The sequence below is a fragment of the Anopheles ziemanni genome, chromosome 3, assembly GCF_943734765.1.
Source record: "Anopheles ziemanni chromosome 3, idAnoZiCoDA_A2_x.2, whole genome shotgun sequence".
In the NCBI taxonomy this organism is placed as follows: domain Eukaryota; kingdom Metazoa; phylum Arthropoda; class Insecta; order Diptera; family Culicidae; genus Anopheles; species Anopheles ziemanni.
In genome coordinates this window covers 15,382,890-15,410,257 of record NC_080706.1, presented here as the reverse complement: position 1 = coordinate 15,410,257, position 27,368 = coordinate 15,382,890, and the positions used below count along the sequence as shown (strand labels likewise).

General features: G+C 45.8%; 9 protein-coding genes across 9 annotated transcripts; 2 read left to right on the top strand and 7 right to left on the bottom strand.

Annotated features, from left to right (window-relative positions):
* Positions 1 to 1,064: 1,064 nt before the first annotated feature.
* On the bottom strand, positions 1,065 to 3,434 carry LOC131284196 (pineapple eye protein-like). The gene is made up of 3 exons (XM_058313050.1): positions 3,321 to 3,434; positions 1,189 to 3,255; positions 1,065 to 1,109 (listed from the first exon to the last, which is right to left on the bottom strand). The coding sequence occupies exons 1-3, from the start codon at positions 3,420 to 3,422 to the stop codon at positions 1,065 to 1,067; spliced, it is 2,214 nt and encodes a 737-aa protein (XP_058169033.1). The 5' UTR covers positions 3,423 to 3,434.
* Positions 3,435 to 4,475: 1,041 nt separating this feature from the next.
* LOC131288354 (sorbitol dehydrogenase-like) lies at positions 4,476 to 5,641 on the bottom strand. Its single transcript, XM_058317478.1, has 2 exons — positions 4,734 to 5,641; positions 4,476 to 4,659 (listed from the first exon to the last, which is right to left on the bottom strand). The coding sequence occupies exons 1-2, from the start codon at positions 5,639 to 5,641 to the stop codon at positions 4,476 to 4,478; spliced, it is 1,092 nt and encodes a 363-aa protein (XP_058173461.1).
* Positions 5,642 to 5,997: 356 nt separating this feature from the next.
* On the bottom strand, positions 5,998 to 7,230 carry LOC131287490 (sorbitol dehydrogenase-like). Its single transcript, XM_058316543.1, has 2 exons — positions 6,277 to 7,230; positions 5,998 to 6,203 (listed from the first exon to the last, which is right to left on the bottom strand). The coding sequence occupies exons 1-2, from the start codon at positions 7,185 to 7,187 to the stop codon at positions 6,020 to 6,022; spliced, it is 1,095 nt and encodes a 364-aa protein (XP_058172526.1). The 5' UTR covers positions 7,188 to 7,230; the 3' UTR covers positions 5,998 to 6,019.
* A 1,248-nt stretch (positions 7,231 to 8,478) lies between these two features.
* Positions 8,479 to 9,641, bottom strand: LOC131288196 (sorbitol dehydrogenase-like). Its single transcript, XM_058317308.1, has 2 exons — positions 9,579 to 9,641; positions 8,479 to 9,498 (listed from the first exon to the last, which is right to left on the bottom strand). Exons 1-2 carry the CDS (start codon positions 9,639 to 9,641, stop codon positions 8,479 to 8,481), a joined length of 1,083 nt encoding a protein of 360 aa, XP_058173291.1.
* A 1,230-nt stretch (positions 9,642 to 10,871) lies between these two features.
* Positions 10,872 to 12,171, top strand: LOC131289196 (sorbitol dehydrogenase-like). Its single transcript, XM_058318405.1, has 3 exons — positions 10,872 to 10,990; positions 11,058 to 11,868; positions 11,943 to 12,171. The coding sequence occupies exons 1-3, from the start codon at positions 10,897 to 10,899 to the stop codon at positions 12,118 to 12,120; spliced, it is 1,083 nt and encodes a 360-aa protein (XP_058174388.1). The 5' UTR covers positions 10,872 to 10,896; the 3' UTR covers positions 12,121 to 12,171.
* A 273-nt stretch (positions 12,172 to 12,444) lies between these two features.
* On the top strand, positions 12,445 to 13,467 carry LOC131288159 (uncharacterized). Its single transcript, XM_058317272.1, has 4 exons — positions 12,445 to 12,609; positions 12,675 to 13,069; positions 13,135 to 13,288; positions 13,361 to 13,467. The coding sequence occupies exons 1-4, from the start codon at positions 12,471 to 12,473 to the stop codon at positions 13,465 to 13,467; spliced, it is 795 nt and encodes a 264-aa protein (XP_058173255.1). The 5' UTR covers positions 12,445 to 12,470.
* Positions 13,468 to 14,115: 648 nt separating this feature from the next.
* On the bottom strand, positions 14,116 to 15,883 carry LOC131289356 (solute carrier family 25 member 3-like). Its single transcript, XM_058318592.1, has 3 exons — positions 15,524 to 15,883; positions 14,539 to 14,879; positions 14,116 to 14,461 (listed from the first exon to the last, which is right to left on the bottom strand). Exons 1-3 carry the CDS (start codon positions 15,881 to 15,883, stop codon positions 14,116 to 14,118), a joined length of 1,047 nt encoding a protein of 348 aa, XP_058174575.1.
* A 1,977-nt stretch (positions 15,884 to 17,860) lies between these two features.
* LOC131288337 (solute carrier family 25 member 3-like) lies at positions 17,861 to 21,159 on the bottom strand. Its single transcript, XM_058317460.1, has 4 exons — positions 21,133 to 21,159; positions 19,828 to 20,270; positions 18,767 to 19,107; positions 17,861 to 18,677 (listed from the first exon to the last, which is right to left on the bottom strand). Exons 2-4 carry the CDS (start codon positions 20,200 to 20,202, stop codon positions 18,332 to 18,334), a joined length of 1,062 nt encoding a protein of 353 aa, XP_058173443.1. The 5' UTR covers positions 20,203 to 20,270; positions 21,133 to 21,159; the 3' UTR covers positions 17,861 to 18,331.
* A 219-nt stretch (positions 21,160 to 21,378) lies between these two features.
* On the bottom strand, positions 21,379 to 23,736 carry LOC131286962 (sodium-independent sulfate anion transporter). Its single transcript, XM_058315972.1, has 4 exons — positions 23,551 to 23,736; positions 23,053 to 23,481; positions 22,026 to 22,977; positions 21,379 to 21,945 (listed from the first exon to the last, which is right to left on the bottom strand). The coding sequence occupies exons 1-4, from the start codon at positions 23,710 to 23,712 to the stop codon at positions 21,662 to 21,664; spliced, it is 1,827 nt and encodes a 608-aa protein (XP_058171955.1). The 5' UTR covers positions 23,713 to 23,736; the 3' UTR covers positions 21,379 to 21,661.
* Between the last annotated feature and the right edge of the window lie 3,632 nt (positions 23,737 to 27,368).

Sequence of the window (27,368 nt, the reverse complement as noted above, 5' to 3'; positions counted from 1 at the left end):
TTCGAGTGGTCTCCGCGCGCCGGCAGGGACGCGATGGGCTCGGATTGCACGCGAGATGAGAGTTGAGGGAACCAAAGAAGCGCGCGCGCCTACCACGGATGTAGTGGATCGGAGATGGTGCGACCGTCGCGAGCGGACTGATCATGGATCGCGATCGTCCCCTCCCTTTTCGGCGTATTCGCGATCACGAGAGCGAGCGAAGCTGACAGCGCATCATCCGCAGCGCAGTTGTGTCCCCCCGCGACCCCCGCATCTAACTAGATCATGGAGCTGCGTGTTTGCTGTTGCCGTTTCACTTTCGCCACCTTCGCCCTGCTTTGTAGCACTTCCACACGCGGAGATGATTACTCCAGTTTCTCTCCAAACTCCGCGAGAAGGTGAAATGCTTACCAACTTTCCGATTAACGTACAACTTATCAGCGTCAAGTGATAACGAAGTAATTCTATGTCGGAAAGCTTGAGAGATCGAAAGCTCAACCAAAAAAGCACATTTCGTCTCAAAAACGCTTTCGAAGATTACTCCGTTAGCTGTTAAACCAAACCAACAAGCCGGTCAACTAGTGAAAACAGTTTGAACCGTTTTAATTTGCTCCATCAAATATTGTTTTGATTTGTGACAAATTATTTGGCTTGCTGTTTGCACGGTAAAATGGAACCATCCCAGACCATCCACCCATCCATAAACACTATTTTTAGCTAGATTTTCATCGTTTTCTTGTAGAACTACTCAACGGCTAAAGATAAGAACACACTTCCAAGACATGGTTTGACACGCTTTTGTTTTATTTTTACGTATGAAAACGATTAAAGGAAAGGTTAAAAAACCACTGCAAAACTTTCATGCTGGAGGAGAGAGAGCACGAAATAATAGAAACACTCAAAATTGATACAAAATGTGCAAAGCTTCCAAAATGGTTCAAAAATGTATAAATCATGTAAAAGAAATCTTATCTATTTAGGCTCTACGTTAAATTATATTTATTCTTCGCAAAGGTACGAAGAAAAAAACAATTAACTTACATTGCTTTTTAACTCAAATATACTATACATTATTGTTAATACATCTAACACCGGTTAAAAAAGTGTAGCAAGTTTGCCTGTCCCTGTTCCTAAAAAATGACAAAAAAAAACATAAAATAAAAAATTAATAATAATGCAACAAAACAAGGAGCCTGAGTCTGACTATACCTTGACCGCGAGTTGTTTCCGCTTTCGCCGAGATGCTTTCCTCGAACCATTAGATCTTTCAGCTGCATCAGCTTCTTTTGAGCGTCTGGAGGATTTCTTTTCGCTTTCTGTAAGCGATTTCGAACCTTCTACCTTTGCTTGTTTGCTACTTGCTGCATCCTTGTTGGTGTCATCGCTTTGTCTCGATAGGACGCTAGAGGAACACGACATGGGCGAATCAGTGTCAGAGGATGTTAATTTTTGCGGAGTGTTCCGTGGAGAATTGGTGAAAAATTTAAGTATCGACTGTTGCCCCCGGCATTTGCCTGAAGCTTTCTCCTTCGATTTATCAAAACCGTGCCCGAGAGCTGGTGGTGGTGGTGTGGTATGGTTCGAGTGTTTTTTAATTTCTTCGTCCCCATACGGGTGAATGTTTTCTTCGTTTGAAGAGTTCAACTCATTTTTAGTTGATTCGGGCGATGTATGCAGAATCTCTGTTAAACGCATTTTTTCGCCCAAACGTTCCATAGGGTCTGTATTCTCTTCGGATGAGCTAGACAAATTTGTGACACGCCGTCGCTTGATTAGTAGAATGTCATCAGTAGAGTCCGTGCAGTCATCGTCCACCGAACTCCAAGTTCGTTTTGGTTGTTCCCTGCACTTGACTCTATCTTCCGACATAGTTGGCAAGGATTTCTCATCAACCGTTGAACATTCCAACAAAGATGGCTTCGACTTTTTTCTACGATCACGCGATTGCTCCTTGCATTTTTCATCATTGTCAGATTCATTCGATGAATCGAGCAGGGTTCGAGCTGATGCACTCATCGAACGTATCGTATGTGTACGTCCAACGCTGAGGGAAGATGTACCGGATGTGTTCGAATTTTCGTCCAATTGTCCAACAGCGGACTTTTCAACGTTCGACATACTTGGTGCACCGTTTATTGCGTCCTCTTCCGATAGCATTGTAGTTGCTACATCACTATCCTCTTTGTCACTCGTAGCCTCACTTTCCTCGGAAATTATACGCCGTACACGCTTGCCTGTGTTCCGCATCAAAGAGCGTCTCATAACAATCGAGCTCGTATCGGACTGATCACTATCTGACGATTCCGATTGAATGGCGAGTCGGGTGCGTTTCGTTCGGCGGACATTAACGATGGATTCGTCACTGCCGGAACAATGACAACCAGACTCTTCGGAACCGTGTGATGCATCCTTGCGCACTGCCCTATCTTGCTTAACATCATCAGAGGATGAAGAAGAGGAAATTGTAGATGATGCTTCGTTCTGATCATCTTCGCTGTCTTCAGCGTCACTTTCATCATCTTGATCATCTACGGTTAGTCGGGATACAACTTCCCCCGTGATCGGTCTGCAAGACTGACACACGTACGTATGTGACCCCGTGGACTCCATACACTTCCGGTGCCGACAGGTGGCTCCACAAGATCCACAGATGAGAAGGTTCCACTTTCGATTGTCCGTTTCTCGTCCATTTTTACATCGGCATTTCTCCGCATCACATGCGGACGGACGTACCAACTGATCCTGGAACGCGTTGGGTTCTAACTCCCAGGCAGCATCACGTTCAGGTACGTAAACGCCGCGCAAAGGTATCTCTTGGGTAAAAGTGTCAACATTATTGCACAAGGGACACTTGAAAAAGTACCCTGCCGTTTGGGCAAATCGTGCCACACACTGCTGGTGGAACCAACCGTTTTTGCAGCAGGGTGCACGTATGGACGTAATTCGATCGTACAGTCCCATCTCTTCGTAGCATATTGCACACGGTTCCTCGGCGGAGTGCGGGTCGCGGTCGGCCCTTAACGGTACGTGTACCGAGCACCAGGACTGGAACGTGTCTGTAAAGTGCGCCAGGCACCGATTCTTGATGCCACATACAGTGTGGAATGTGCGCAGGCACTTTTTCGCGCAACAGAAAATGTTTGCGTGCATTCCTTTGCAGATGTAGCAGCGACATGATTTCGTCCTCTGGTTTTCTTTCCGTATGTCCGCCTCGAGAAAACCGAATATGCCAACCTCATCGTTCACACCGTTCTGTACCAAATTGGACGACAGGAGCTACAAGGTAAAAACAGAATAAGTGTTTACCGCAGCAAGCGCAGCACCTATGGGAGTTTACTCACTAAGCAGTAATAATGGACCGAGATCCTATACTTCGTGTAGAATTTTCCATACAGCAGCTCATCGTCTTCGCTGCTTTTGCAAAGAAAGCAGGTTTTAGTCATTCCTTAAAAACACTATATTCTAGTACAAATATTCTATGTTTAGCTTAATCTGGTTTCTCCAAACCACTCCGCTCTTGGCTTTGCTTTTTGAAGGCGGCAATTTGTTTGACAGTTTACAATAGCGGCTTGAAAACTGTTATTGACAATGTAATGGAAAGATCTTGAATGAAATTGCAATCCTTTACACGGCAAAAATGAACTTTCTGGCTAAATTATTCACATATTCTTCAATAGAAAAGCTTAAATATATTTCGAGCAGGATATTTTCTATAAATTCAACAGTATTCAACTGTACGCCACTTGCAGAGAGAAAATAAACAAACCCTTTAGAAACGAAAAGCAACCAGCGATGCACTGACATGTAGAGAGCAACCAACCTACACGCAAGGTTTATACATGTGCCATAAAACCGTTACATTTGTTTATTTTTCAAAATAATACCACCTAGGTGGTACCAAGCGCCGGGGCTCACCACCTCGACGGCGTGGGTTCGAATCCCAACCGAGACTGGACCCTCCCCTGTACGAGAGGTCTGACTATCCACGTACAACAGGGAAACAAGTCTCGTAAGCCCTTAACGGGCAGGCATGACCAAGAGGTCGTTACGCCAAGGAGAAGAAGAAGAAGAAGAAGGTAGTACCAAGCTTGGTATCTTATACGGATTTGTTTAATTTTAACCATGGTTTAAAATAAACGATCGCCCATTTTCATAGACCTAGGAATTGTATTGGAATTTAGCCTGGAGAAGAAACGATCGTTTGTACTGATTATAACGATCATTTATTTGGATGAAAAAGATTGACAAATGCATCCAATTCTTCGAAAATGAACGCTAGTCGTCAAATTAAACGATAGTTTAATAAACAAATCCGTATGCGATTTCACCTAATGTTACCATACGATTTCTTTATTATGGGCCGATCAATAGCTGTATAGTCAGTGTCATTTGAATATAACGAAAATTAACACATTCGTGTATTGATGGGGTGTCATAAAAACATACAAAAAGTGTAATTTGAAACCCAATGAGATACTGTTTTATTGTTTTCCATTTCAGTTAGTAAACTTGATCGGATTATTTGTGTCTCGCGGAACAAGATGGATCATAATCTTGATACCTTCTCCTTGTGAAGCTACGCGGAATGCTTCGTGGACATCCTTCAGATCAAAATGATGGGATACAAGGGGTTTCACGTTCACATACCCACTTGCGACGATTTCCAGCGCTGCCGGATAGCTAGAAGAAGCAACAAGATGATAAACGATCAATTAACCCGTTATAACCAATGGTTAGAAGCAGCAGCCACTTACTCGTGATTGTAGCGCATAGCTGTGGTGATTTCGATCTCCCGCGAAATCGCATCCACCATCGGTAACTGGACATCCTTGTTGCCTAGTCCTACCAGGCAGATACGTCCAGCGTTTCTAGTTGCCTTGATGGAGATTCGCATTCCCGGTTGCGACCCTGAGCACTCCAGTACGCGATCGGCAGGCCCACCAAGAATATCGTGAATCTTCTGTACCAGCTGTTCCTCGGTGTCTTCCTTGCGAATCCCGATCACATCAGTCACACCTAACTTTTTGGCCACATCGAGCCGGTGCTTCGCATGCTCAAGATCGAGAATAACCGTCCGCGTGGCGCCTATTGCCTTGGCCGCAATGAGGCACACAAGTCCAATCGGACCGGCTCCGAAGATTACCACCTTATGTCCCAGCGCTATCTGGGCACGCCGACCGGCGTACACTGCAACAGCCAACGGTTCCAGCAGGGCTCCCTCCTCCATGGAAACGTGGTCCGGCAGCTTGAAGCAGCAGTCGGCGTACTGTGCATAGTAGTTAGAGCAGTTGCCATCATGCTTCTGCGTGGTACAGTGTTTTCCATCCAAACAGATGTTGTACTTGCCAACTTTGCACAGATCGCACGTTCGGCATCCGGCCGCCGGTTCGATGGCTACACGGTCGCCCACCTTCAGATGTGTTACCGAGCTGCCCACTTTACGCACAACGCCGGCCGACTCGTGCCCGAGAACGATCGGTTTGATTAGTCGCTGTGCGCCGAAACCACCGTCCTTGAGGAAATGAATATCCGTTCCACAGATTCCACAGCTATCGACCTCGACCACAACCTCGTTGAAAGCGGGCTCCGGTATGGGACGCTCCTCCAAGCGTAGATCGTTCGGACCATAAACGGTTGCGGCCAGATTTTGATTCGGTGCCATCGTGCTCAAACGAACTCTCTTTCTCATACACAAAGGACTAATCAAAGCAAACTAACTGGCAGCGCCGTGGTACACTGCGATTTTATATAGAGACGGGCTCAGACAACTTGCGAAAGTGATGCTTCCGTGTATGCGAAACCGTGAAAACGAATCGAAAAGTACACATCGCGATAAAGTGAACCATTCGTATACTACCAAGCCGCTGATAGGCGCCACATAGCGGGCAGCGGTTGGGATTAGTTGGTCAAAGTCAGTAGATAACGTCACCGATACGTTTTTATCATGGTACACTGATCGGTAATGAATAAGCAATGACTTTGTAAATTATGTAGCTTTTATTATATTTTTGCAGACATCATATGATCGGAAAATTTATATTTAGTTCACAAACTTTTTGGGGTTGTTGCTGTCCCTTGGGGTCAGATGTACCATCACCTTAAAACCTTCACCGGAGGCTGCCACACGGAATGCTTCATTAACGTCTTCCAGAGCGAAGTGATGGGAAACCAATGGTTTCACATCGACGTATCCGCTTGAAACAATTTCCAGTGCAGCCGGATAACTGAAAGGTAAAATTCGTTTGAATCACATGAGTAACATAAAATTAAACTAAATATTCTAACGGATGCACTTACTCGTGATTGTACCGCATAACGGTAATGATTTGAATTTCGCGTGAAATCGCATCCACCATAGGAAGCTGGACTTCTTCGTTACCCAACCCGACTAGGCACACTTTGCCGGCGTTACGTGTCGCTTTGATAGAAATGCGCATTCCCGGTTGGGATCCGGTACACTCCAGAACCCTATCAGCTGGTCCGCCCAACGCTTCTTGGATACGCTGCACAATAGTTTCCTCCTTGTCCGCGGCGCCAATAGGAATGATTGCGGTCGCTCCTAGTTTTTTAGCCGCCTCAAGCCGCTTCGACGCTTTTGCCAGATCCAACACAACCGTCTTGGTGGCGCCCATCGCTCTGGCCACGATCAACGAAATAAGACCAATCGGACCGGCACCAAAGATTACCACTCGGCTGCCGAGCCGAATGTCTGCCTGCCGACCGGCGTACACTCCGACGGCCAACGGTTCCAACAGGGCACCTTCCTCCATCGTAACGTGATCAGGCAACTTGAAGCAGCAATCCGCATAGTGGGAAAAGAAGTTCGAGCAGTTGCCATCGTGATTCTTCGTCGGGCAATGTTTCCCGGTCAGGCAGACGTTGTACTTGCCCGCCTTACACAGATCGCACGTTCGGCACCCTGCTGCCGGTTCGATGGCCACACGATCGCCCACCTTGAGGTGCGTCACCGAGCTGCCGACTTTGCGTACTACACCGGCCGACTCGTGGCCCAATACGAGCGGGCGGATAAGCTTCTGGTCACCAAAGCCACCCTCCTTCAAGAAATGCACATCCGTACCACAAATACCACAGCTATCGACCTCCAGAACGACCTCGTTGAAGGCAGGTTCCGGCATCGCGATTGGCACCAGCCGGAGATCGTTTTGCCCGTAGCAAACGGCGGCCATATTCTTCTGAGTGGGAGCCATTTTACAAACTCTATTTCGTTCGCACAATATCTGAGCGAGGGTTAGCACCAAACGGTTGTTCCAGTCTGTCGCATTAATGGTGCTGGTTGCAATCTTTTATACGCTCCCGGGAGGGTGCCATATTCCAAACTTTCTTCCACTCAATCCTGCCGATGTCAGAGGTCATTCGAACAGTATTGGTAAGGTCTCCCCGTTCTACGGGATGCTCCTCACCAATGTTTGCCAATGTCATCGCAATCTTAATTAAAGTAGCAGTTTAGACGCGAGTTCCAATATAAGGCGTTTGTTGATATTGATAGAGAAGGCCCAGATACAGATGTGGGTAGGTTTGCGCACGTAACGAACCTCCTTATGCAAGGATTGTTTGTAGGTACCTACAGGAAAGTAAGGAGTGTAAAAATAACCGACGACAAAAGTTCGCCAATAATTATCGCTTGCGGATAGGTTGTAGTTATCATTTATTAGTGTATGCGGTAGATTTTGCTTTCAAATCTTTATTACTCAAATAACGAATGCGCTTCCATCGACCGTGTCATAGGGTCAAATATATATTTTCTCCGCTGTGTTGGTAAACTTTATAACTCACTTCTTGCAGCTCCTGTGACATAACAACATCCAGCCACCAACCGGCAATCGCCTGGCCCCATATACCTTCGTTCCGTTTGAAAGGTTATCTAATCTACTTTCCCATAAAAGTTCGCTCCATCCACAATTCCTATCGACAGCACCCCCCCAGCGAGATTGACGAATTGACCAAACAGCAATGGAAAGTCAAGCCTCCGGTATGGGTATTGGAACAGAGCATAATCGAACATCCCGACAACGTCTCGCGAAAGATGGTGACCGGGTCAACCGACTGTTGTTGGTGCCGTGTGCCGTTAATTGGAGGACGCCTGGAACTGAGTGTGTCGCTAGATAAGGTTTGTTTATTGCGATACGAGATACAACACGATGCTATTTAAATGCCACCCCCATGATTCTTCATTGATGCTAATCTGTTTAAGAAATAAAAACAAACAGATCGTCACTTTACCGTAAAGCTGACCAATAACAAACGATCAATGTGACGCAATTGCCATAGGTATTTGAGATTTTTATGGGGGAATGCTGCGATAGGCCAATGTCAAGCAGGACGTCCAGCAAGTGCAGCAGCAACGTTCCTACAACGAATAACGAACACCACTGCCACGTGATGCGGAAGCACGCGTTTATTAATGTCACGTGTCGTTTTACAATTGAGGCAATTGAATGCATACCCTCCACCAATGGATTAACAATTTTCTTAAATCTTTTACTGTGGATTGTTTTTGTTCATCGGCTGACAATGGATCATCACCTTGATGGCGCCGTCCAATCCGTATCGGGACGTTTTGAACGCTTGCACCGAGTCTTTCAGCTCGTAATGATGGGTTATTAGCTTGCGGGCATCAATGGTCCCATTGGCAACCATTGCCAGGGCCGCTGGGTAACAGTTCGCGTACCGGAAGGCAGTACGAATGTCTATCTCCCGAACCAGAGCCGTCGTCAATGGGATGCGCTGGTGGATGGCCCCAATGCCTACCAGCGTCAGTACACCACCGGCTACGGTGGCAGCTATACCGAGCTGAACACACACTTCCGCCCCGGTACACTCGATGCTGATATCCGGTGCGTCACCAAGTAGCACATGTATCCTCTTAACGATCTCCTCCTGGGCGTCATGTCCGCTGACGGCAAGTGTTGCATCGGCCCCAAGACTTTTTGCCAGCTGTAGTTTGCTTTCCATGAGATCGATCACACATATCCTCGCCGCACCCATCGCTTTGGCGACCATCATCGTAGCCAAACCGATTGGTCCGGCCCCTAGCACGAGCACCGTATTGCCCAGCCGTACTCCGGCCCGCCGGCAACAGTGTACCGCGACTGCCAACGGTTCCAGTAGAGCGCCCTCTTCCATCGAGACATGCGGTGGCAGCTTGAAGCAGCAATCGGCAGCATGGGTGTAGTAGTTGCACAGGTTTCCATGGGACGTCGTGGCGCAATAGGCTCCTTCCGGACAGAGATTGTACCGGCCGGCCTTACAATACCGGCAGGTACGGCAACCGATCGCCGGTTCTATTGCTACCCGATCGCCCACCTTGAGTGCCTTCACGTTTCGACCAACATCCACCACCACACCGGATGACTCATGGCCGAGTACGAGCGGTTCCTTTAGCTTGTAATCACCGAATCCACCATGCGTGATGTAGTGCACGTCGGAACCACAAATTCCAACGCAATCCATCTCCAGCAGGACCTCATGGTCTTGGGGTTTGGGGATGGGAATTTCCTCCTAGAAATCGAAGAAAACCCAGACAGAGGTACCATTTGAATAAAAGAAAAACAGCGCTCCACGGTGCACTGTCCGCTTACCACTCGAAAATCCTCTACCCCGTGTACCACACCAGCAAGGTTTTTCAATTTTCGCTGAGCCATCGCTAAGAATGAACAACTTTATCAGATTCAAGATGCGATCGCAGATACCCGCGCACTCTTGTTTAGCACTCGAACGTTCGCTCGGTCTTCGACTAACATTGGACGATAGTTTTGCAGCAGTTTATGTATAAACGTCTACCAGAGGCTTCCAAGCTAGAGGCAAGCTGCAGCTTGCACATTAGTGCAATCGATCATCATAGCCATCAATTTACGTAAAGCTTCTGGTCAATAGCAGCAGGCCAATGCTGGCGGGTCACGTGAAATGGTAATCAAAGGGGATTGGGTTCACATTCTAGCTCTTTTGTGGGAGACGTTTCTTTCAAGTCTTTTCTCGTCGCGATCATAACCATAAAATATGATTCAAATAAACACGTGTGACGGTTGACGAAACGTGTTGTGTCTACTTTTAATGTTTATAAACTTAAAATGTAAAAGGCTGACAATTATCAGTTTTTGCAAAAGAAAAACACATTTTCTCCTATAAAATACCGAAACCGAACGCTATTGATGAAATGTATGTTCTTTTTTATATTTAAAAAAACGGTACATTTTACTCGCGCTTAGCTCACTAGGCACTTCCACGTAAAACAGCTGATCCTTAAAGTTGTGTAAACAAACACAACAGTCTATAGTCGATCAACCCCAAAACAGCACGTCTTCGATGGTGCATCTAATAATAACAACATAAAACGTATTTGTACAATTTCGCAGAGTAAGCGTAAATATCTCACCATACTACTTGAACAAACCAGTTTAGTAAGAGAAAATAAACAACAAATCGAATGAGCAAACTGTGAAGTCACCGCTTATCGCTGCTTCGAGCCTTGAAACCACATTGATGCCCAATGAAAAGGCAAGGTCAAACGAATGTCTCGCATGTGTTCTACAGTTCGTTTGATCTCGATTTACGCTTCATGGTCCCCCATATGGCATCGTGGAAAATGTATGTTATTCTTCTATTGACAGTAAAGCTTTCTCCTCCTACAGGTCCATCGGAGTTGAGTTGAAAAGCTATCGATAACTGCTGGGGCTGGTTCACTATCAGGACAAACTCACCCATACCACACGGCTACGACAACGGGCAAACATTGAAACTGGCAGCAATAAAAACTTTTAACTCAAACAGAGCTGCTATAGATAAAGTTAGACGGTTCCAAGCATACTGCTAGCAGTAGCGTTTCATAACTGGTGGCGGCAAGAACGAGAGCAAGTGTGAAAGCGATCGTTAGCAGCATTCGTTTAAAAGCAGCATAAGATGGCTAGCAAATCCGACAATCTAACCGCCGTTCTGTACGGTATCGAGGATCTTCGACTGGAGCAGCGTCCGATTCCTGTTCCGAAAGATGATGGTATGATAGATGCTTGCCGCAAGAATTAACTATTGTTTAAAATTAACAAATTATTTCATACATGTAGAGGTACTGCTGGAAATGGACAGCGTGGGAATTTGTGGCTCGGATGTACACTATCTGGTGAAAGGAAGAATCGGTGATTTTATCGTAAAGAAACCAATGGTCATCGGCCATGAAGCGTCAGGCATCGTATCGAAGGTGGGTGCCAAAGTGAAAACCCTCAAAGTAGGTGATCGTGTTGCGATCGAGCCCGGATATGGTTGCCGAGTGTGTGAGTACTGCAAGGGAGGATCGTACAACCTCTGCCAGGATATGATTTTCTGTGCGACACCACCGTACGATGGCAATCTCACCCGGTATTTCGCACACCCGGCCGATTTCTGTTACAAACTGCCAGATCACGTGACGATGGAAGAGGGTGCTCTGCTGGAACCACTGTCGGTCGGTGTCCATGCATGCCGGCGTGCTGACGTCGGACTTGGCTCGAAAGTGTTGATTCTTGGTGCCGGACCGATCGGTTTGGTGACGCTGATTGTAGCGAAATCGATGGGTGCAGGGAAGGTAGTGGTTACCGATTTGCTCCAAAATCGTCTAGATGTGGCGAAGGAATTGGGTGCCGATGAAACGATAGTGATTCCGAAGGGTGTATCAGAAGAGGATTTGGTTAAGCTAATCCACGATCGTATGGGTGGCGCACCGGACAAAACGATCGATTGTAGTGGAGCAGAAGCCACGGCTAGGCTGGCGATTTTGTCCACAAAATCCGGTGGTGTAGGTGTCCTGGTCGGCATGGGCGCCCCAGAGGTGAAAGTACCACTGATAAATGCGCTTGCCCGCGAGGTCGATATAAGGGGTGTGTTCCGCTACTGCAATGAGTAAGTAATTTAAAATTAACTTACATACTAAAAAGCAAAGAAAAAAGATACTGAATTGCTTCATTTCAACTTAGCTACCCGATTGCACTGAGCCTGGTATCAAGCGGGAAGATCGACGTGAAGCGACTTATCACCCACCATTTTAATATCGAGGAGACGGCTGAAGCATTCAACACTACGCGTCACGGGCTCGGTGGGGCAATTAAGGTAATGATTCATGTCCAACCAAAGGATAAGAACAACCCGAAATAGATCAGATACAGTGTAATGAATAAAATAATGCGATCAATAAACAAGATTCAACATTTCATTATTGTAAAAGATTCGTAGCTATGGTTGATTATGGATATGATGGTTGTTATTTATTGCATAAGGAATAAGAGGTCATCCTCCACAACTCAAATTTTTATATTATTCTCTAATAGGCACGAAACGATAAAGCAAATGTGTGCATTGAACAAACATTTGTAATTTGAATGATAGCTGTCAAAGTGTTTACCACTTACAGCACCATTAGGCACTAAAAAAGTGACATGTTGTTCACAAATGTGTTTACAAATCGAAGCACAACATTTTTTGGTTGCTAACGAACGGAGAATAAAATGAATGTGGTACAATCCAATATTTCAACCACCATCAGAAGCTTCAACATATCGGATGATATTAGAATAGAGGTGAAAAAGTTCCGCACGAACGCCAGCATCGATGAGGTCGACATCGAGGAAGATGAGGACGACATTTGTAAGTCCATCTACGCCGCTCCGAAGAATCTCTTACAAATAATCGAATTTTCTTTAATCGTTTAGCCGTCATTCAAAAGATACACAAAACGTTTGCTGATCCCCACAGCACTACCTACGACTCTGCTACCCTAAAATCCATCATCGCCCGATTGGACGATATAGAGAAAAAGTTGGAAAATATTATTCACCTAAATCAACAAGCCGAAGCACTCTCATCCGCGATAAACCAGCAGCAAAGTCTTGCCAATTTGCCCTCATCGTCCAGCGGAGTCGTGGTTGGAAGCACTGGGGACGATGGACTGGAACTGAAACTGGAACTGGACTCGGACAGTGAGCTTATCGGGGAATTCATCGAGCAGGACGAGCTGAAGCTGGTCGAGTTTCCCATCAACCGAATCGAGGAGCTGAAGGAGCTGGAGGAGTCAATCATGAGTGATCAGGAATCTTTCGTATCCTTTGTAGGTTGACCAGAGTAGCTATCGCTTTTGCTTACTGTACGACATTAATTTAAACTATCTTACAGGTGAATTTCATCAGTGCCACAGTGCAGAAACACAACAGGAATTTGGAGCTTGTTCTCAAGGACTTCATTTCGGAATCACTGATCAACGAGCTTGGCTACAGCACTACAAAAGAATCAATGCTATCGTTCTACATATTTAACCAGTTGTTATACGGTAAGCGTTTGTACATTCATGTATCTTACTAAGAAAACTAAATGTACCTACAAAATGCCTTGATATTTGCAGACATCTGGAAGAACGAATATTCTACGATTAACGATTACAACAACAAATTAAAAAATATTGTTACCAAAACTCAAAATCGAATGCGACCTAACAAAAACAAAAAGTAAGACAGCAATAAATTAAGCTCAGCCAGCTCGTCGTCATTACCAGCTAGCTCCTGTCTCTCATGAATTTTACTAAAAATCTAGTTATTCGGATATTTTGAAGATCAAATCAAAACTTCCGCATATAAATTTGGTACTTCTTTTACGTCTAGTTATTTTTTCTGATTTATTTTAACGCTTTGGTGTGTATTTTCTTTGGATTTCTCGTATCCCGAACATTGTGCGATCGATGACAGTGAAAAATACTCTTTGCAACCATCGGTGCAGAATTGAGTATAAAAGATTCTGAAATACTGAGAAAAAAATGTCGATGCCAAAACTACGACCATCGCAAGGCTTGTTTCAATTTTAGGCTTCACCTTACTGCCAAAACATAGGCATCCGGAAGCATGCCCGAAGCGATGGTCGACATGTCCAGTGTTTCGCAATCGCTCTTAAAATTATTAGCATTGGATGTAGCTCTAAAGTCGTTCGTTACATTGCAGTAACTGTTGTCCTCGGAACAATTTGCTAAATGGACTGAATTTTTCAATAACAACTTGCACTACAGAAAGAAGAAATCCTCAACAGAAGATAGTACAGATGGATACAGAGGGAAGATACGGTGAAAGAAGAGTTAGGGAGGGAGTCTCTGGTATCGGTAGTTTTGGTTTACTGCACTCCCAGCTTCTTTTTGAGCGACTCCGGCATCTCTGGTGGGGGCGGGCGGGGAATGGAGAGGGCGACCTTCACACCGTCGTAGATGAACCACTGCAGGGCAGTCAGAGTACCGATCATAATGATACGCGGCATCAGACCGTTCCACATTCCCATGAATCCGAGCTGCTTGGCAACGTCGAAGGCGGACGATCCCTTGGCCTGGTTCAGCTTCGACACGACCACATCAGCCGGATGCGAAACGATGGCACAGAACACACCGGCAATGTAACCGGCGGCGAATGTAACCAGCAGCTGCTCACCCTTCGAGCATTGTTCTCGTGGTTTCGGGACGACGTAGCTGGAAATGAAGGAAAATATCCGTAGAACCAACAATAAAGCAACTAAAAATGGCTCACTCGCTATGTGACCACTTACGCATAGAGCAGCTCAACAGTCTTTTCGAAGCAGGCAAACTTCATCATGGTGTATGGGATTTGACGGCACCACAGTGGCACGAGACCCTTGTAGAACGCCATGATACCCTCCTCACCCATCATCTTGGGCATAGCTTCACGCATCGTGCTAGCGAAGCCGGGCATGGTCTGGATCTTGACCTTGGCGGCCTCGAACGGCGACAGAGCCATATCGGCGAAGAATTCAGCCGATGCCGAAGCACCCAGGTACAGCCAGGTACGGTAGAGGTAGGCATTTTCCTCACCCAGCATGTTGGCGTACTGCACCTTGAACACTTCGTACAGGCCGAACTTGAAGGCACCCTACAATAGACAAGCATATGGAAAAGTTCATGAGTCCGAGAGGAGTGTAAATACTGCGGATGTTATCAACGATAAGGTGGAAACTAGAGTTGTGTAAATCTGATTCAGATTCATGAATCTGAATGAATCTCTGCCTTATAAGGGATTCATGAATCTTTCGTCGAGAGATTCATGAATCCTAAAGACACACCAACTAATGAAAAGTCACCAGCCAAAAATGGGCTGAGGGACCCCTTTTTTTTTTTTTTTTTTTTTGGTTGCATTGTCCACGTCTATGAAAGAATCGGGGAGATTCGTGACAGATCCGTGAAAGATTCATGAAGATTCATTAAGGTTTCGAAAGATTCATTAAGCTTTGAAGATTCGAATCCGCAAAGATTCATGAATCCATCTGAATGAATCATAGGTGAAAGATTCATATGAATGAATCTCGCCAAAAGATTCATTAAGCACAACACTAGTGGAAACGCATTCGCAAATCAGAATGTCATCGCAAGTTCACACTTAGTTTACAAAAGCACAACTGTGTGACGCGCCATTGTACGTGTGTACCGAATGCATTAGCACCATGAATATAAAAGCTATGGCAACCATCTAGCTTTGTCACGTTGAAAATTGATCACATCGTGCTTCGATTACCTTACCTGTGCCGAGTATCCGAAGAACGTTGGGGCCCATCCCTTCGCCAGACCACGGGCACCGTCCTCGGCCAGCGTCAACTTGAATCCATGGAACACGTTCTTGTACTTGGCCTGGTCGACCTGCAGGCGACACTTGACCAGATCGAGCGGCACGACGAAGGTGTGCGTGGAGCCGCAAGAGATGATACCTCCGAGACCGCACAGCAGGAAGAACTTGGTCGAACCGAACTCAACCTCGTCGGTTGAGGCGGCCGCAATGCTGCGTCCCTGCACCGGAGCGATGGCACCACTGTCGCACTGTGCCTTGGTGAAGGGAGTTTTGAAGGGCGAGTTGCGAGCGGCGTCAATCAGTGCGGAAAACATGGTGTCGGCTAGTTATTCCTCTTCGGAACCGGATTCGATCGATGGGCTGCTCGCTGTTCTAAACAAAGGAAGAAGAACATAATGGTCAATTTCAATCTCCGCCATACCAATTATGTAAGGCTATTTGCTATCCTTTTGCCACCTCGTCATCAAACCGCGTGACACACGTGTGGCACAAGTAACACCCAGTGGAGCGTGTGGAGGAAGAAGGATAAACAATTCCACTACCGTTTCATTCAGTCACCAAAAAGACTAAATACACACTAGTAAAGGTGGTTTAAAGCGTGCTCAAGGTTCAATGTTGCATAATGACCTCCTTATTTCTTTTTCATTTCGTTTATCTAACCCGCCTCCTCTCAGTGTTTGTAAAAATAGTTAAAAATGTAACCCCCTCCATTGCCGTAACACACGCGAGCGCATCGGAAAGCAATGCCAACTTGACTTGTACGAAGGATCGAACAACCGAAACCAAAGAGCATGCTGTTGCGCTATATTTTGTGTGTGCAGAGAACGCGAGTCGATTGACTGATGCCAAAGATAAAAACTTTCGCTATCACCAACCAGACGACGAGAAATGAGCTACTCAAGGCAGGTGGCAGCAAGAAAGGGAAACTAAAGACCACCAAACCTATGGGTTTTCCAAGTTCAAGAACAGACCGACTGAAAACTTTACCCTTTCTCTTCCCCACCCCGGTTTGGCGCTGGTGTCTATTAAGAAATTGAACCGTAGCTAAAATTATCTCCATCCAAGACGACAATCACAGTCAGCATTGACTCTACGTCATGCTCTACAAACCTCTCAACGTAAGTTGATTGCAATCATTAGGTCATGGTCTCAGAATCTAAACTAAAGTTAATTAAAAGGCGTTTTCACTACATTAGAATTACTGTGCCCGGGATGATACATCCATTGGTATGCTGTCTTCGCTATACGCTGTACAAACTTTTCCACGTGTTACATAACTTGGTGCTCGGTCTGCTGCGATGGAATACTTTTCATTGACCGTTCGTCCTGCGTATGCTCGCAAACACCAAACAAATGATCGATCCAATTATACGAACTTGGTTTCAAGCGATATAATATCGATTTCCTGACCATACATCACATATTAGACACATTTTTTCCACCAGTTGATTGCACTATGATATCTTTCAAAGCAAGCAAAATAAATTCTAAACAAGCGATTCTGTCTAAACTCGTATTCGTACAGTTCTACTCCGTTTCGTCTTGCACCAGAACGTTTGCTCGATATTTTCCTCACAGTTTCACACTAGACGATCCAACGCGCTTAGTAGATTTGTGCATTACCTTCTTGTCCGTCGCCTTCTGCGATGCGAGATCTTTCTGTGCTACGGTCGCTCTGAGCCGCGGTCTAGTTAGTTGAGGTGAGGCTAGTCCAATGTTGCCTGCTATGCATCCGGTCCGTGAAAAACGTGTACGTTTGCGTGTGCTCCTCGAACTTCGGTCAACACACGAGCGAAGCCGTGGATTTCCTCTTGTTGGTATTGGCTTTACACTTTCCACCTCCCGGGGAAAGCCCGTGAGCAGGGAGTGTGGGTTTGCGTTTTCACGATGTTCACGGGAGAGCAGATCTGTGGGATTAACCTTCGGAGGAGAGAAAGATAGAGAAGTGAGTGAGCGAGTTTCGCGTAAGCAGAAAAATGCAAAGAATTATACCACATCTGGCCAACAAACCCTTCAGTAACAGACCCGGCATCAGTTTCATTACAACACTACATTAGTTGGGGCTGTCCTCGTCGTGGCGGAGCTACGTTTGCGCGCGCATTCCTCACCTTCCATTCAACTAAGAGAGCGAAAATCTACCATTTCTAATGATGACGTCACACCAGCGAGTGAAAACCCTTCCGTCTCGCAGAAGGAAAATCTCAACCCATAGCTAAAAGCAAAACACAACCGAGAACAACAGCAGGACATTTCTCACACAGCATAAATAACACGCACACACGAAAGAGGTGTATGTTTACTAATCGTATCGCAATTCACACGGTTAGGGATTTTATTCGCGATGCAGATGATGATGTTGAATGACGCACAGCTGTGCGTTGGAAGTGCTCAGGAGCAGCACGTGGCGCAAGCTACCCGTGTTAGGCTGTTTTCTTTCCTGCCATGCTGCCCGTGTCACATACATAAAAACTTATTTGCTATTTTCAACCGCATACCCTGATCTTTTCACATACATTTCATCATTTTCATGCATTGCTTCGGGTCAAATATCAACAGTTCACTGCAGGCAACATTATTTTTGTTCAACTGCACTCTTACAACACTTGATTCGCATTCGCAACAACACACGCACGCATACAACATCCGGTGGGTACACCGGCCGATCAAAACGCTGCCCCTTCTGCACTGCTGAGCACACGAAAAAACTGCACCACCATCACCATCAGCACCACTTCACGGCTATTATCCTGCTTCCGGGGGAATTATTCAACGTTTAGCTTCTTTTTGAGCGACTCCGGCATCTCTGGTGGGGGCGGGCGGGGAATGGAGAGGGCGACCTTTACACCGTCGTAGATGAACCACTGCAGGGCAGTCAGGGTACCGATCATGATGATACGCGGCGTCAGACCGTTCCACATTCCCATGAATCCGAGCTGCTTGGCAACGTCGAAGGCGGACGATCCCTTGGCCTGGTTCAGCTTCGACACGACCACATCGGCCGGATGCGATACTACGGCACAGAACACACCGGCAATATAACCGGCGGCGAATGTGACCAGCAGCTGCTCACCCTTCGTGCACTGGTCGCGAGGCTTCGGAACCACATTTCTGCGGGGAAAGGAGCACAAAACAAAGCGGAAGCACATCGCGATTAGCATTAATTCAGAGTTGTACTTGATCTGCGTAGAGATACATACTTGTACAGCAGTTCGACCGTCTTCTCGAAGCAGGCAAACTTCATCATGGTGTACGGGATTTGACGGCACCACAGTGGCACGAGACCCTTGTAGAAAGCGGTAATGCCTTCCTCGCCCATCATCTTCGGCATGGCCTGGCGCATGGTGTTGGCGTAACCGGGCATGGTCTGGATCTTCACCTTGGCGGCTTCTAGCGGAGCCAGGGCAATGTCGGCGAAGAATTCAGCGGATGCCGAAGCGCCCAAGTATACCCATGTGCGGTAGAGGTACGCATTCTCTTCACCGATCATGTTAGCATACTGAATTTTGAACACTTCGTACAGTCCGAACTTGAAAGCTCCCTAGAATAGAAACATAATAACATTTCATTAATCAAAATATGAAATTTCCAATGGTACGGTGACCATTAACTGTTTACAACAAACATTTTATTATTACTTAATTGGTACAACTTTATACAAGACAAACTTAACGATTAAGATAAGTAGCATTTCGATTTGTTTTAATTTAAACCTATAGAAAGGTTTTACGTAGTATGACCTCAGCTTATTCGTTGTTTATATCTAAAAATGGCATAAGTGCAACCCACATGCATAAATGTATTGAACTACCCCTCCCGAAGCGCGTTTTGCAAACTACACACAGCGCGCAAGCATACTAGGTTGTACGCAGTGCTACTATACTCATGCCATTACGTAAGCGCCCATGGCGGGTTTCTACGGAACGACCCAGTAGATTCAAGGCCACCTCAATTACTCAGTTATTGGAACCGATTCCGTACGAGAAATCACCATGAGAGATGCATTTTCGCATAACTTTCGGGTTCGTGACTTGTTCGACGGTTCTGATGCTTTTGCATTGAGGATTCATTATCAGAAAAGTTCTAAATTCTTTCTAAAACAGACGAGGCCAACCCTGATCCGAAGGTCAAGGCAGTGACGCTAACAATTATGTCTCACGTGAGGATGGACAAAAACGATAAGCCGAAAAGATAGATTCCCCCCCCCCCCCCCCCTCCCACTCCCCCTGCTACTTTTTCTTATCGTCAATGCGCGACTTACCTGTGCCGAGTAGCCGAAGAAGGTCGGCGCCCATCCCTTGGCTAGACCGCGAGCACCCTCCTCAGCGATGGTGACCTTGAATCCGTGGAAAAGATTCTTGTACTTGGCCTGGTCGACCTGCAGCCGGCACTTGACCAGATCGAGCGGTACGACAGCCGTGTGCGTGATACCGCACGACAGGATACCACCGACCGCGCACAGGCCAAAGAATTCGTTCGAGCCGAACTCGACCTCGCGGGTGGACGCAGCCTGAACCGAGCGGCCCGTTACTACGGCCTTTTCGGTCGGTGCCACGGTACCATCGTCGCACTGCACGCGGGTGAACGGTGTGCGGAAGGGCGAGTTCCGGGCGGCATCCAGTAGAGCGGTGAACATTTTGGAATGGATCGTTGCTGCTTGGATCTGGGAAGGTAACTCTTATCCTAGTTCCACGCTGGCGATTCCTGGCGAACGAGAAAGAAGAATGTGAAACGGGTTATATTAGGACTTCTTTCACAAGTTTGCTTTATCGATCCAACTTTTTCAGTGAGACATTACGACATCAGCTGGAGCTAGAATCGATTGTCATCACGGCAAAAGTTGGCACGAAGCCACCGACGAGACTTTTTGCGATAAGATAAAGCGAAAACGTTTAGAACTGGATGATGTGTTCAACGGGTTACATAAAATAGTAACTTTATAAGTTTAAATTGCGTGACTTCTGCTGCTCGTAAGTACTTTTCACTAATTGGATTGGTAGAATGGAATGAGAAAAACATCCATCCACCGGCCTACTAGGCCATACAACGATTCAAAACGATATTTTTTAAAACTACCTAGCTTAACGGTGAAGTCGTCAACCTTGTTATATAACCACCATTCGGAAAGCTCGTTCAATGTCCTAAGTATCTTACTCATGACTGTAAACTAATTTGCTCGAGGTAAAGCTAAGCCAGAAGGGTAGGTTGGCGGCGGGGAAAAGGCAGAACATTCACACCCGGCGTGATTGTCCACGCACTGATATGCCAATATTATCGCAATTCACACTTCCCGCTGTCGTGCGGATGGTAAATGTAGCGTAAATTACTGCTGGACTAGGGTGGGACAGAGATTATGACCCGCAGGATTCATGATCTTATGTCACGTGGAAGCCCGTGCGTCACCAATTTGTTAAGCACTGCAGCGACTAAAACAAGGTTTGAAGCACGAAAACTGCGCTCAATTAGCATCCAGCACTGTTCCAGCAATCAAGCGCAGACGATTTTATCGACATAATTTGCACAAAACTACCACACTAAAACAATCGGTCTGGAAGAACTTCTTTACCTGCTCTTTGAGCTGCGGACAAGATCGTACTGCAAAGTGATGGACAATTTTTTCCGAAACTGGAACACTGGAACACTGGAAAAAGCTCGCTAATGGAACTCATAATGGAAGCTTTACGTTTGACAGCTCTTGAATGCTTCGGCACTCAGAACCGATTTAAATTATTTTTTCAAAGAATCGGTTGAAATAGTTCAACAAGCGATAGACAAGACTTTCATTTGGTAAATGCATATATTTTTATTTCAGCAATACTTGTTACATGGAAAAGTTTGAAATAAATTCCTTCAATTCTTTGTCAGTCGCCAATGGGTTTGTACATTCGTGAAGTAGATTTTTACGTCCAAAACTTTTGTTTCATAATCTTACACCTATAAACGATTGACGAGATACATTAAACACGGAGGAACTAACTTTTTCTACACATTTTTTCGATGAAATGTGATGATTACATTGCGAAACATTTATAAAAAGCTTAATAATTGGAACAACACAATACAGGACAAAACAACATCGGGAACAAAGCACACTTTTAGGAATCGTCTATTTCGACAATGGACGGCGAACGTTCAGATGCTGTCGTGAGAAGTGGTGCGGCGATTTCCCGCAGCTCATGCTTACCTCCATCGGTGGATATATCTCTGAGTAGAGTCTCCAGCTCGTCGTCGGTTGTTACCTCAAGCAAACTGCTTTTTAGTGTTTCCTGCAGTAGCTTGCGAACTTCGCTAGATGATCCGTACACAATAAGGGGAATTTGTTTTTTCTCCAGCTCCTTGCGCAACATTTGCAGCCCCGTTGCGGCAGTATAATCGAATTCTATGAAGAGAGAAATAGGCATATCAAACCAATTCAAAGGTAGAACATGTACAATCCTTGGTGTGTTCCTTGAACCTTACCGTTCACTAATCGACAATCAAACACGACCGGTATGTTACCGTGCTGTTTGATCGCCTTCGACGTAACGTTGCGTACCCATTCGACGGCAGGAAAGTAGATAAGGCTATGATTTGGACGAATAAGAATGTACTCCATCCCGACTGCCGTGTTAGCCACGGTTACCGTCAGCAGTGGACGAGCAGTTCGATAAACTACGAACGCCAGATCGGTCAGCACGCCAGCGAGAAGTCCCAGCTCCACACCCACGATCAGACTGAGCACAAATGTCACTGCTCCCGGGATAAGCTCCCGCTTGCTACAGCGCCATAGTGGTCGAATGACTTCGTACTCGATCATAAATATGACGGCAGAAATAATCACCGCGCTGAGGGCAGCCTTCGGAATGTATTGGAAGTAAGGCGTTAGGACGCCCAAAGCCAACAGCACCAGCGCGCCCGTGTATATACCTCCGATAGGAGTTTTCACGCCACTCGCATGATTGACGGCGCTGCGCGAGAAAGATCCCGTGACCGGAAATGAGCTGAAAAAAGATCCACAAATGTTGCTCAACGAAAGGGCAACGAGTTCGCGCGTCGGGTTGATTCCGCTACCACCGAATGCTTTTGAGATAGCGACATTTCCCAGCACCGCTATGATTGGAACCAGTGCGATCGATGCACCCAGTTCCTCGATCATTCCGGTAAAGCCGAGCTCCAATGGGCTGGTGCCATTAGGACCTCCACCGGACGGTAGGACGGTGCTGAAGGGAGGCAGCTGGAAATCTGGTATGCCACTCTTCACGGTGCCGGTGAGAATAAACGGGCGTTCCCCACGCTTATCGAAATAGAATGCGATGAAACTTGTCACCAGCACAACGAGCGCGTTTCGTGCCGTTGCCACCAGCCAACAGAAGAGTCCAAAAGCCTTTCGACCTCCTGTAGCATCCGGCGGTGTTTTGATGTCCTTTAATTTCTGTAAAACAAAAACGAAGGCCATTAAATAAACTATCCTTGGTACATGAATGTCTCGTCCAAACATTTGATTTACCCTAAGCGCCAATAGGATAGCAATAGAGACGATTCCAAGTATACTATCAGCAACACGTGCTTCGGGGATGTTTGCGATAACTGTTTGCACGGTGCTAGCAAATCCTGATCCAGAACCACCACGAATTCCAAGTAACGCCTTCAGCTGCGATGCACCAATAATCAGCGCCGTGGCCGAGGTAAATCCTACCGTCACTGGTAGGGAAATGAGATCTACGAGTGCCCCGAGCCGTAGGACGGCCATCAATAGCTCCACTATGCCAGACAAAAAGCACAACAGAATGGCCAACTGTGGTCCGGAGTTTCCTCCATACCCCGTGTGGCGGCTGGTCATGAGAGACAGTAGGGCGGTGGGGCCAATGGTAACCTCCCGACAACCTCCCATAAGGGCATACACGACTCCACCGACAAATGCTGAATAGAGTCCATACTGTGGAAAGAAATAAACGTTGTGGGTTGTAAAGGAAAAAGGACATTCGCGCATACAACAAGTTCTCACCTGTGGCTCTAGTCCTGCAAGTGTCGCGTAGGCGAGTCCTTGTGGAAGCACTGTCAATCCAACGGTAATACCTGCGATCAAATCAGCTACCATAAACTCCCCAGTGTATCCTCGCAGCCATCGAGTGCCCGGTAGGACCCGTTCTACTCGCGATAAACCCATGGCGGAGTAGGCGTTAAACTACGTTCGTTGATCAGTGCTAACTGGAAAGAATTAAAAAAAAATAAAACCATTATCATTGCTGTTTGCAGGGAGAACTTTCGTTAGAAAAAACACATGGTCGTTAGATTACGAAAAAACACCTCTGTTTGAAAGCTAAAATACTTGATAGTCTAGTACACTCTAGTAACTCTACACTAGTCCAGGGCATGTAATGGACTAATGGTTCAGTTAAAAAAACATACTGCAACTATAGTGCAAAGTGGATAATTCAACTGCATAGTATTTACAGACAACGGTAGTAGTAGGTGCCTCGTCACAAAAATCTCTGGACGATGAAACAGAAGCAAGATACAAATGCAACTTACATAGCGATAGTTTTATTACTGTTGTATCGTCATCTTTTATCTACCCGATGTTAAGCTGCTCCCGTCAACAATACCATTAATTACACAGAATCCAAAAGGAAACAAGTGTGGTTTCCATGGTAGCAACCAGACATCTTGTTATCAGTATTTCCTACTCAAATGTAACAAAAATAATCTCCAGAAGAACGTAAGCAGAAGTATCTTTTTCCGGTTCAGTTTCCTTGTTTAGGTAGTAAAAAACCCACCATTTTTAACGAGAAGTAATACAGTTATCGATTCGACACGAGGAAAGTTGTTTTATTGTAAATTATATCCTTCTGTCCATGATGTTTCTTGTGTTTGCGATCGTTATGCAAAAAAGGAACCGTAAACGAGCCTAAAACCGGCCGATGCGTAGAGAGTGGAAGAGATTGTATGAAAAACGTGTCTGAAGAATTCTCATAACTCCTACTGACCGGCAGACTATTGAAAGTAGCGTGACGTCCCATGGACGCACGTTTGTGTATTGATCTTGTGATCGTGATTCAGCTAAAACTTGTTTTAAATTTTTTTTTTCAATTTTTTTATATTCTTTGCGATCCTTTAACCGGTCTGGGATAACATCGTCACAGAACTGTTTTCATACCTCACAGCAAACCCCTTGAGCTCTGCGGGAGACGCGAGGGGTTTTTGAATTTCGCGCTCGTATTCAATCCTTTTTGGACCTCATGGTTCAATCGCCTAACGATCGCTCAAACACCTCCTTCAATAACCTCACCCTCGCAGGGATGGATGAGAATGTGTACATCGAGTCCGCATAAAACCAGTCCAGTCCAGATCGAACCAGCACACGTTTAGGGATGAATAGAAAAAAAGTTAAAGAAAAAAATCCTCTACCATCTACGTCTTGACCTCTCGTTTGCGTTAACCTTGAGATCAGGGTAGGTCGGTTTGTGTATGCATGATTTACTCTCATAGTTGTCCATAGGAATGAAACTATTGCGTTCGAGAACATCCAGTGTCCAATAGATTGAGTCCAAAGCTAGCGAAAAAAAAATAGTACTGTTTAACACATACACGGGGAGCAGCATGTATCATCGAACTTCTTGCATCTTTCCCAACAACGATTTATCAAACCCGAAACGAACTTTAAAACAGAACTCTTTGTTAACCCTCCATGTGGAAAGCCGGCGACGATAGCACGTGCACTTTTGAAACGGACACATTGGCAAACGGCTTCCATGGGAGGCAAAATATTGACACAGGCCTCCCTTTCCAGATAACACAAACATCAATACCGACGAGATTTGTCTCACTTCACGTCTTCCAAACTGCACGATTAGAGTATTTAGTTCATCAGTTCTCTGTACAAAGTTGCCTTATAATCGGTCACGGTCGTTGGATAAATTTGTCATACACTTGTACAAAATGACCATCGCGTAAAGGTGTAACGGCGTGTAAAATTCTTCATCGATGCCAAGGACTAATGCCTGGTTAACCGTGAACCATTTGTACCTCTAATAGAAACTCATGTTTGTTGCTTCTATCAACCTTTTCCATGCATTCCAATTGAGCTTTCTTTTATTGCACTTGCTATGAAATAACTGTGAAAAATTATCGAACTAAGCTCAGGAGTACACACTAATAGTTAAACACGTTTGAACCTCATGCCGGCATGGCAACCTCCCATCACTTACCGGGGTGGCCTTCGGGTGACTACTAAGGACCGAAACTATTTTCCGCCACCGCTGAACGTCTAACGGTTATGTATAATTTCTTTTAACTCTAATTACTTAAACAGTTTGGACAACAACAAGGAATAATAATATGGACCGCGTGCTCATTGAAGAGTAAATTGCGCGCGCCAAATCGTTTGTGCCACCGTGGCTCGTGCGTCACCACCACAGCAGCCAGATCATTCGAATTTTTGCTTTGCGTTTTTTGCTATCACTATGCTTTAAACGGGATGAATTCTTTTAGAGCGATTTCTAGAACAAAATCGCGGTGAGTGTTTACGAATCTTTCAAAAACACGTTGTCCGCGGCGCGATCTCTATAATAAGATGAACTCCTTGTATCCATTCGCCACTACGACCCAAGCGATACTAACGTCGTCGCGTTGGACCCTCGTTTTGGTTTGGTAACAAATAGTCCCGAATCGAGTTCGAGGGAAGGATCGCGAAAGCGACGCGCGGTTTGGTGCAGCAGGCATCCAAAGGCAAACACAGGTGGTGCGAGAGGAACTGGATATTTCGTTGTCGTCGTTCATCCTTTTAGTCCGACGACGTCTTGTAAGGAGAAAAAAGTAAACAAAACGTCTTGTATGGTCTCGGTAGTCTCCGCTCCACCAGCTTCCAAACTTCTTATTACCCCGCTCAGTAAGGAATTCCGTACGATGTTGTCTCGCGACCGGTCGCGTGTAAAAATGCGCCACACCGTTTCTGCATACGATCACTCACACAGTGGATCTCGCATCGGGTCAACGTGCGATCAGTTTATAGACTGATCAAGCATTGATTTATAGTATTCGATTGCGTAATTTTCAATGAATGAAACTGCATCCACGCTCCACGGGAACTTGAAGTGGAGATAATCTTATTCGAAAGCTCAACAGGTTTATTAGTTTGCCTTGTACTGCGCACTATTCTTTCTGCATCAAGTAGTATACTATTGATAAAACAGAAAGAAAACCCGTGAAAGTTGACACCTTTTGCTTTGCCCCGTCGTATACACAATTTCGAGACCATTAGGCCTAATTGTAAGAAAGTAAACTAGGGCGATCGTTGTAGTTCGACGACATTCGCTCCGTTTTTGTGGCATCAGCACTTCCTGTTTGTTGTTGGCTTTTGTGATTCTTAATAGGACATAATTTATTCCCCATTGCAACACCGGTGGTTGACCTGTTTCGCACGTTTGATGATCATCAAACCACGGAAGCGAATGATCGCCCAATGTGGAGTGTTCTATTCTTCCCAACCAAATCCTTTTCATACGAGGGACACATTCTATGCGAAGGAAATATATGCAAAGCCGTATTTTACAAACACAAATCGATGTGCAGCAGTCCGCAACGATGATATTATTGTACGATCACTGATCGGTTCCATTCTCCGGTATTTTACTTCCACTGACCGCGTCAACAAACATTTCCACTTTTGTTGACATCAACAATGCCTTCTTCTTCTTCTTTCGCTATGCGAGTCGGGGTATATCCTCCTACGCTAAGTCGAACGTTTGTTCCCTTACTCGTAATCAGAGGCGTACCGACTCTGTCCGAACTCCTATGAAGGGGCTCGTCCTTTAGGACCGGCTA

Coding starts and splice junctions, on each gene's coding strand:
- LOC131284196 (XM_058313050.1), bottom strand. CDS start 3,422: ATGACTAAAACCTGCTTTCTTTGCAAAAGCAGCGAAGACGATGAGCTG. Junction 3,256..3,320: donor CGGTCCATTATTACTGCTTA/GTGAGTAAACTC, acceptor TTTACCTTGTAG/CTCCTGTCGTCCAATTTGGT. Junction 1,110..1,188: donor GGAAACAACTCGCGGTCAAG/GTATAGTCAGAC, acceptor GTCATTTTTTAG/GAACAGGGACAGGCAAACTT.
- LOC131288354 (XM_058317478.1), bottom strand. CDS start 5,641: ATGGCACCGAATCAAAATCTGGCCGCAACCGTTTATGGTCCGAACGAT. Junction 4,660..4,733: donor GCTATGCGCTACAATCACGA/GTAAGTGGCTGC, acceptor TGCTTCTTCTAG/CTATCCGGCAGCGCTGGAAA.
- LOC131287490 (XM_058316543.1), bottom strand. CDS start 7,187: ATGGCTCCCACTCAGAAGAATATGGCCGCCGTTTGCTACGGGCAAAAC. Junction 6,204..6,276: donor GTTATGCGGTACAATCACGA/GTAAGTGCATCC, acceptor TTTACCTTTCAG/TTATCCGGCTGCACTGGAAA.
- LOC131288196 (XM_058317308.1), bottom strand. CDS start 9,641: ATGGCTCAGCGAAAATTGAAAAACCTTGCTGGTGTGGTACACGGGGTA. Junction 9,499..9,578: donor GGGTAGAGGATTTTCGAGTG/GTAAGCGGACAG, acceptor TTCGATTTCTAG/GAGGAAATTCCCATCCCCAA.
- LOC131289196 (XM_058318405.1), top strand. CDS start 10,897: ATGGCTAGCAAATCCGACAATCTAACCGCCGTTCTGTACGGTATCGAG. Junction 10,991..11,057: donor TCCTGTTCCGAAAGATGATG/GTATGATAGATG, acceptor TCATACATGTAG/AGGTACTGCTGGAAATGGAC. Junction 11,869..11,942: donor GTGTTCCGCTACTGCAATGA/GTAAGTAATTTA, acceptor ATTTCAACTTAG/CTACCCGATTGCACTGAGCC.
- LOC131288159 (XM_058317272.1), top strand. CDS start 12,471: ATGAATGTGGTACAATCCAATATTTCAACCACCATCAGAAGCTTCAAC. Junction 12,610..12,674: donor GGAAGATGAGGACGACATTT/GTAAGTCCATCT, acceptor TTAATCGTTTAG/CCGTCATTCAAAAGATACAC. Junction 13,289..13,360: donor ATTTAACCAGTTGTTATACG/GTAAGCGTTTGT, acceptor TGATATTTGCAG/ACATCTGGAAGAACGAATAT.
- LOC131289356 (XM_058318592.1), bottom strand. CDS start 15,883: ATGTTTTCCGCACTGATTGACGCCGCTCGCAACTCGCCCTTCAAAACT. Junction 14,880..15,523: donor TCTTCGGATACTCGGCACAG/GTAAGGTAATCG, acceptor TGTCTATTGTAG/GGTGCCTTCAAGTTCGGCCT. Junction 14,462..14,538: donor ACTGTTGAGCTGCTCTATGC/GTAAGTGGTCAC, acceptor CTTCATTTCCAG/CTACGTCGTCCCGAAACCAC.
- LOC131288337 (XM_058317460.1), bottom strand. CDS start 20,202: ATGTTCACCGCTCTACTGGATGCCGCCCGGAACTCGCCCTTCCGCACA. Junction 19,108..19,827: donor TCTTCGGCTACTCGGCACAG/GTAAGTCGCGCA, acceptor TTTCTATTCTAG/GGAGCTTTCAAGTTCGGACT. Junction 18,678..18,766: donor ACGGTCGAACTGCTGTACAA/GTATGTATCTCT, acceptor CTTTCCCCGCAG/AAATGTGGTTCCGAAGCCTC.
- LOC131286962 (XM_058315972.1), bottom strand. CDS start 23,712: ATGGGTTTATCGCGAGTAGAACGGGTCCTACCGGGCACTCGATGGCTG. Junction 23,482..23,550: donor TTGCAGGACTAGAGCCACAG/GTGAGAACTTGT, acceptor TTCTTTCCACAG/TATGGACTCTATTCAGCATT. Junction 22,978..23,052: donor CTATCCTATTGGCGCTTAGG/GTAAATCAAATG, acceptor TTTGTTTTACAG/AAATTAAAGGACATCAAAAC.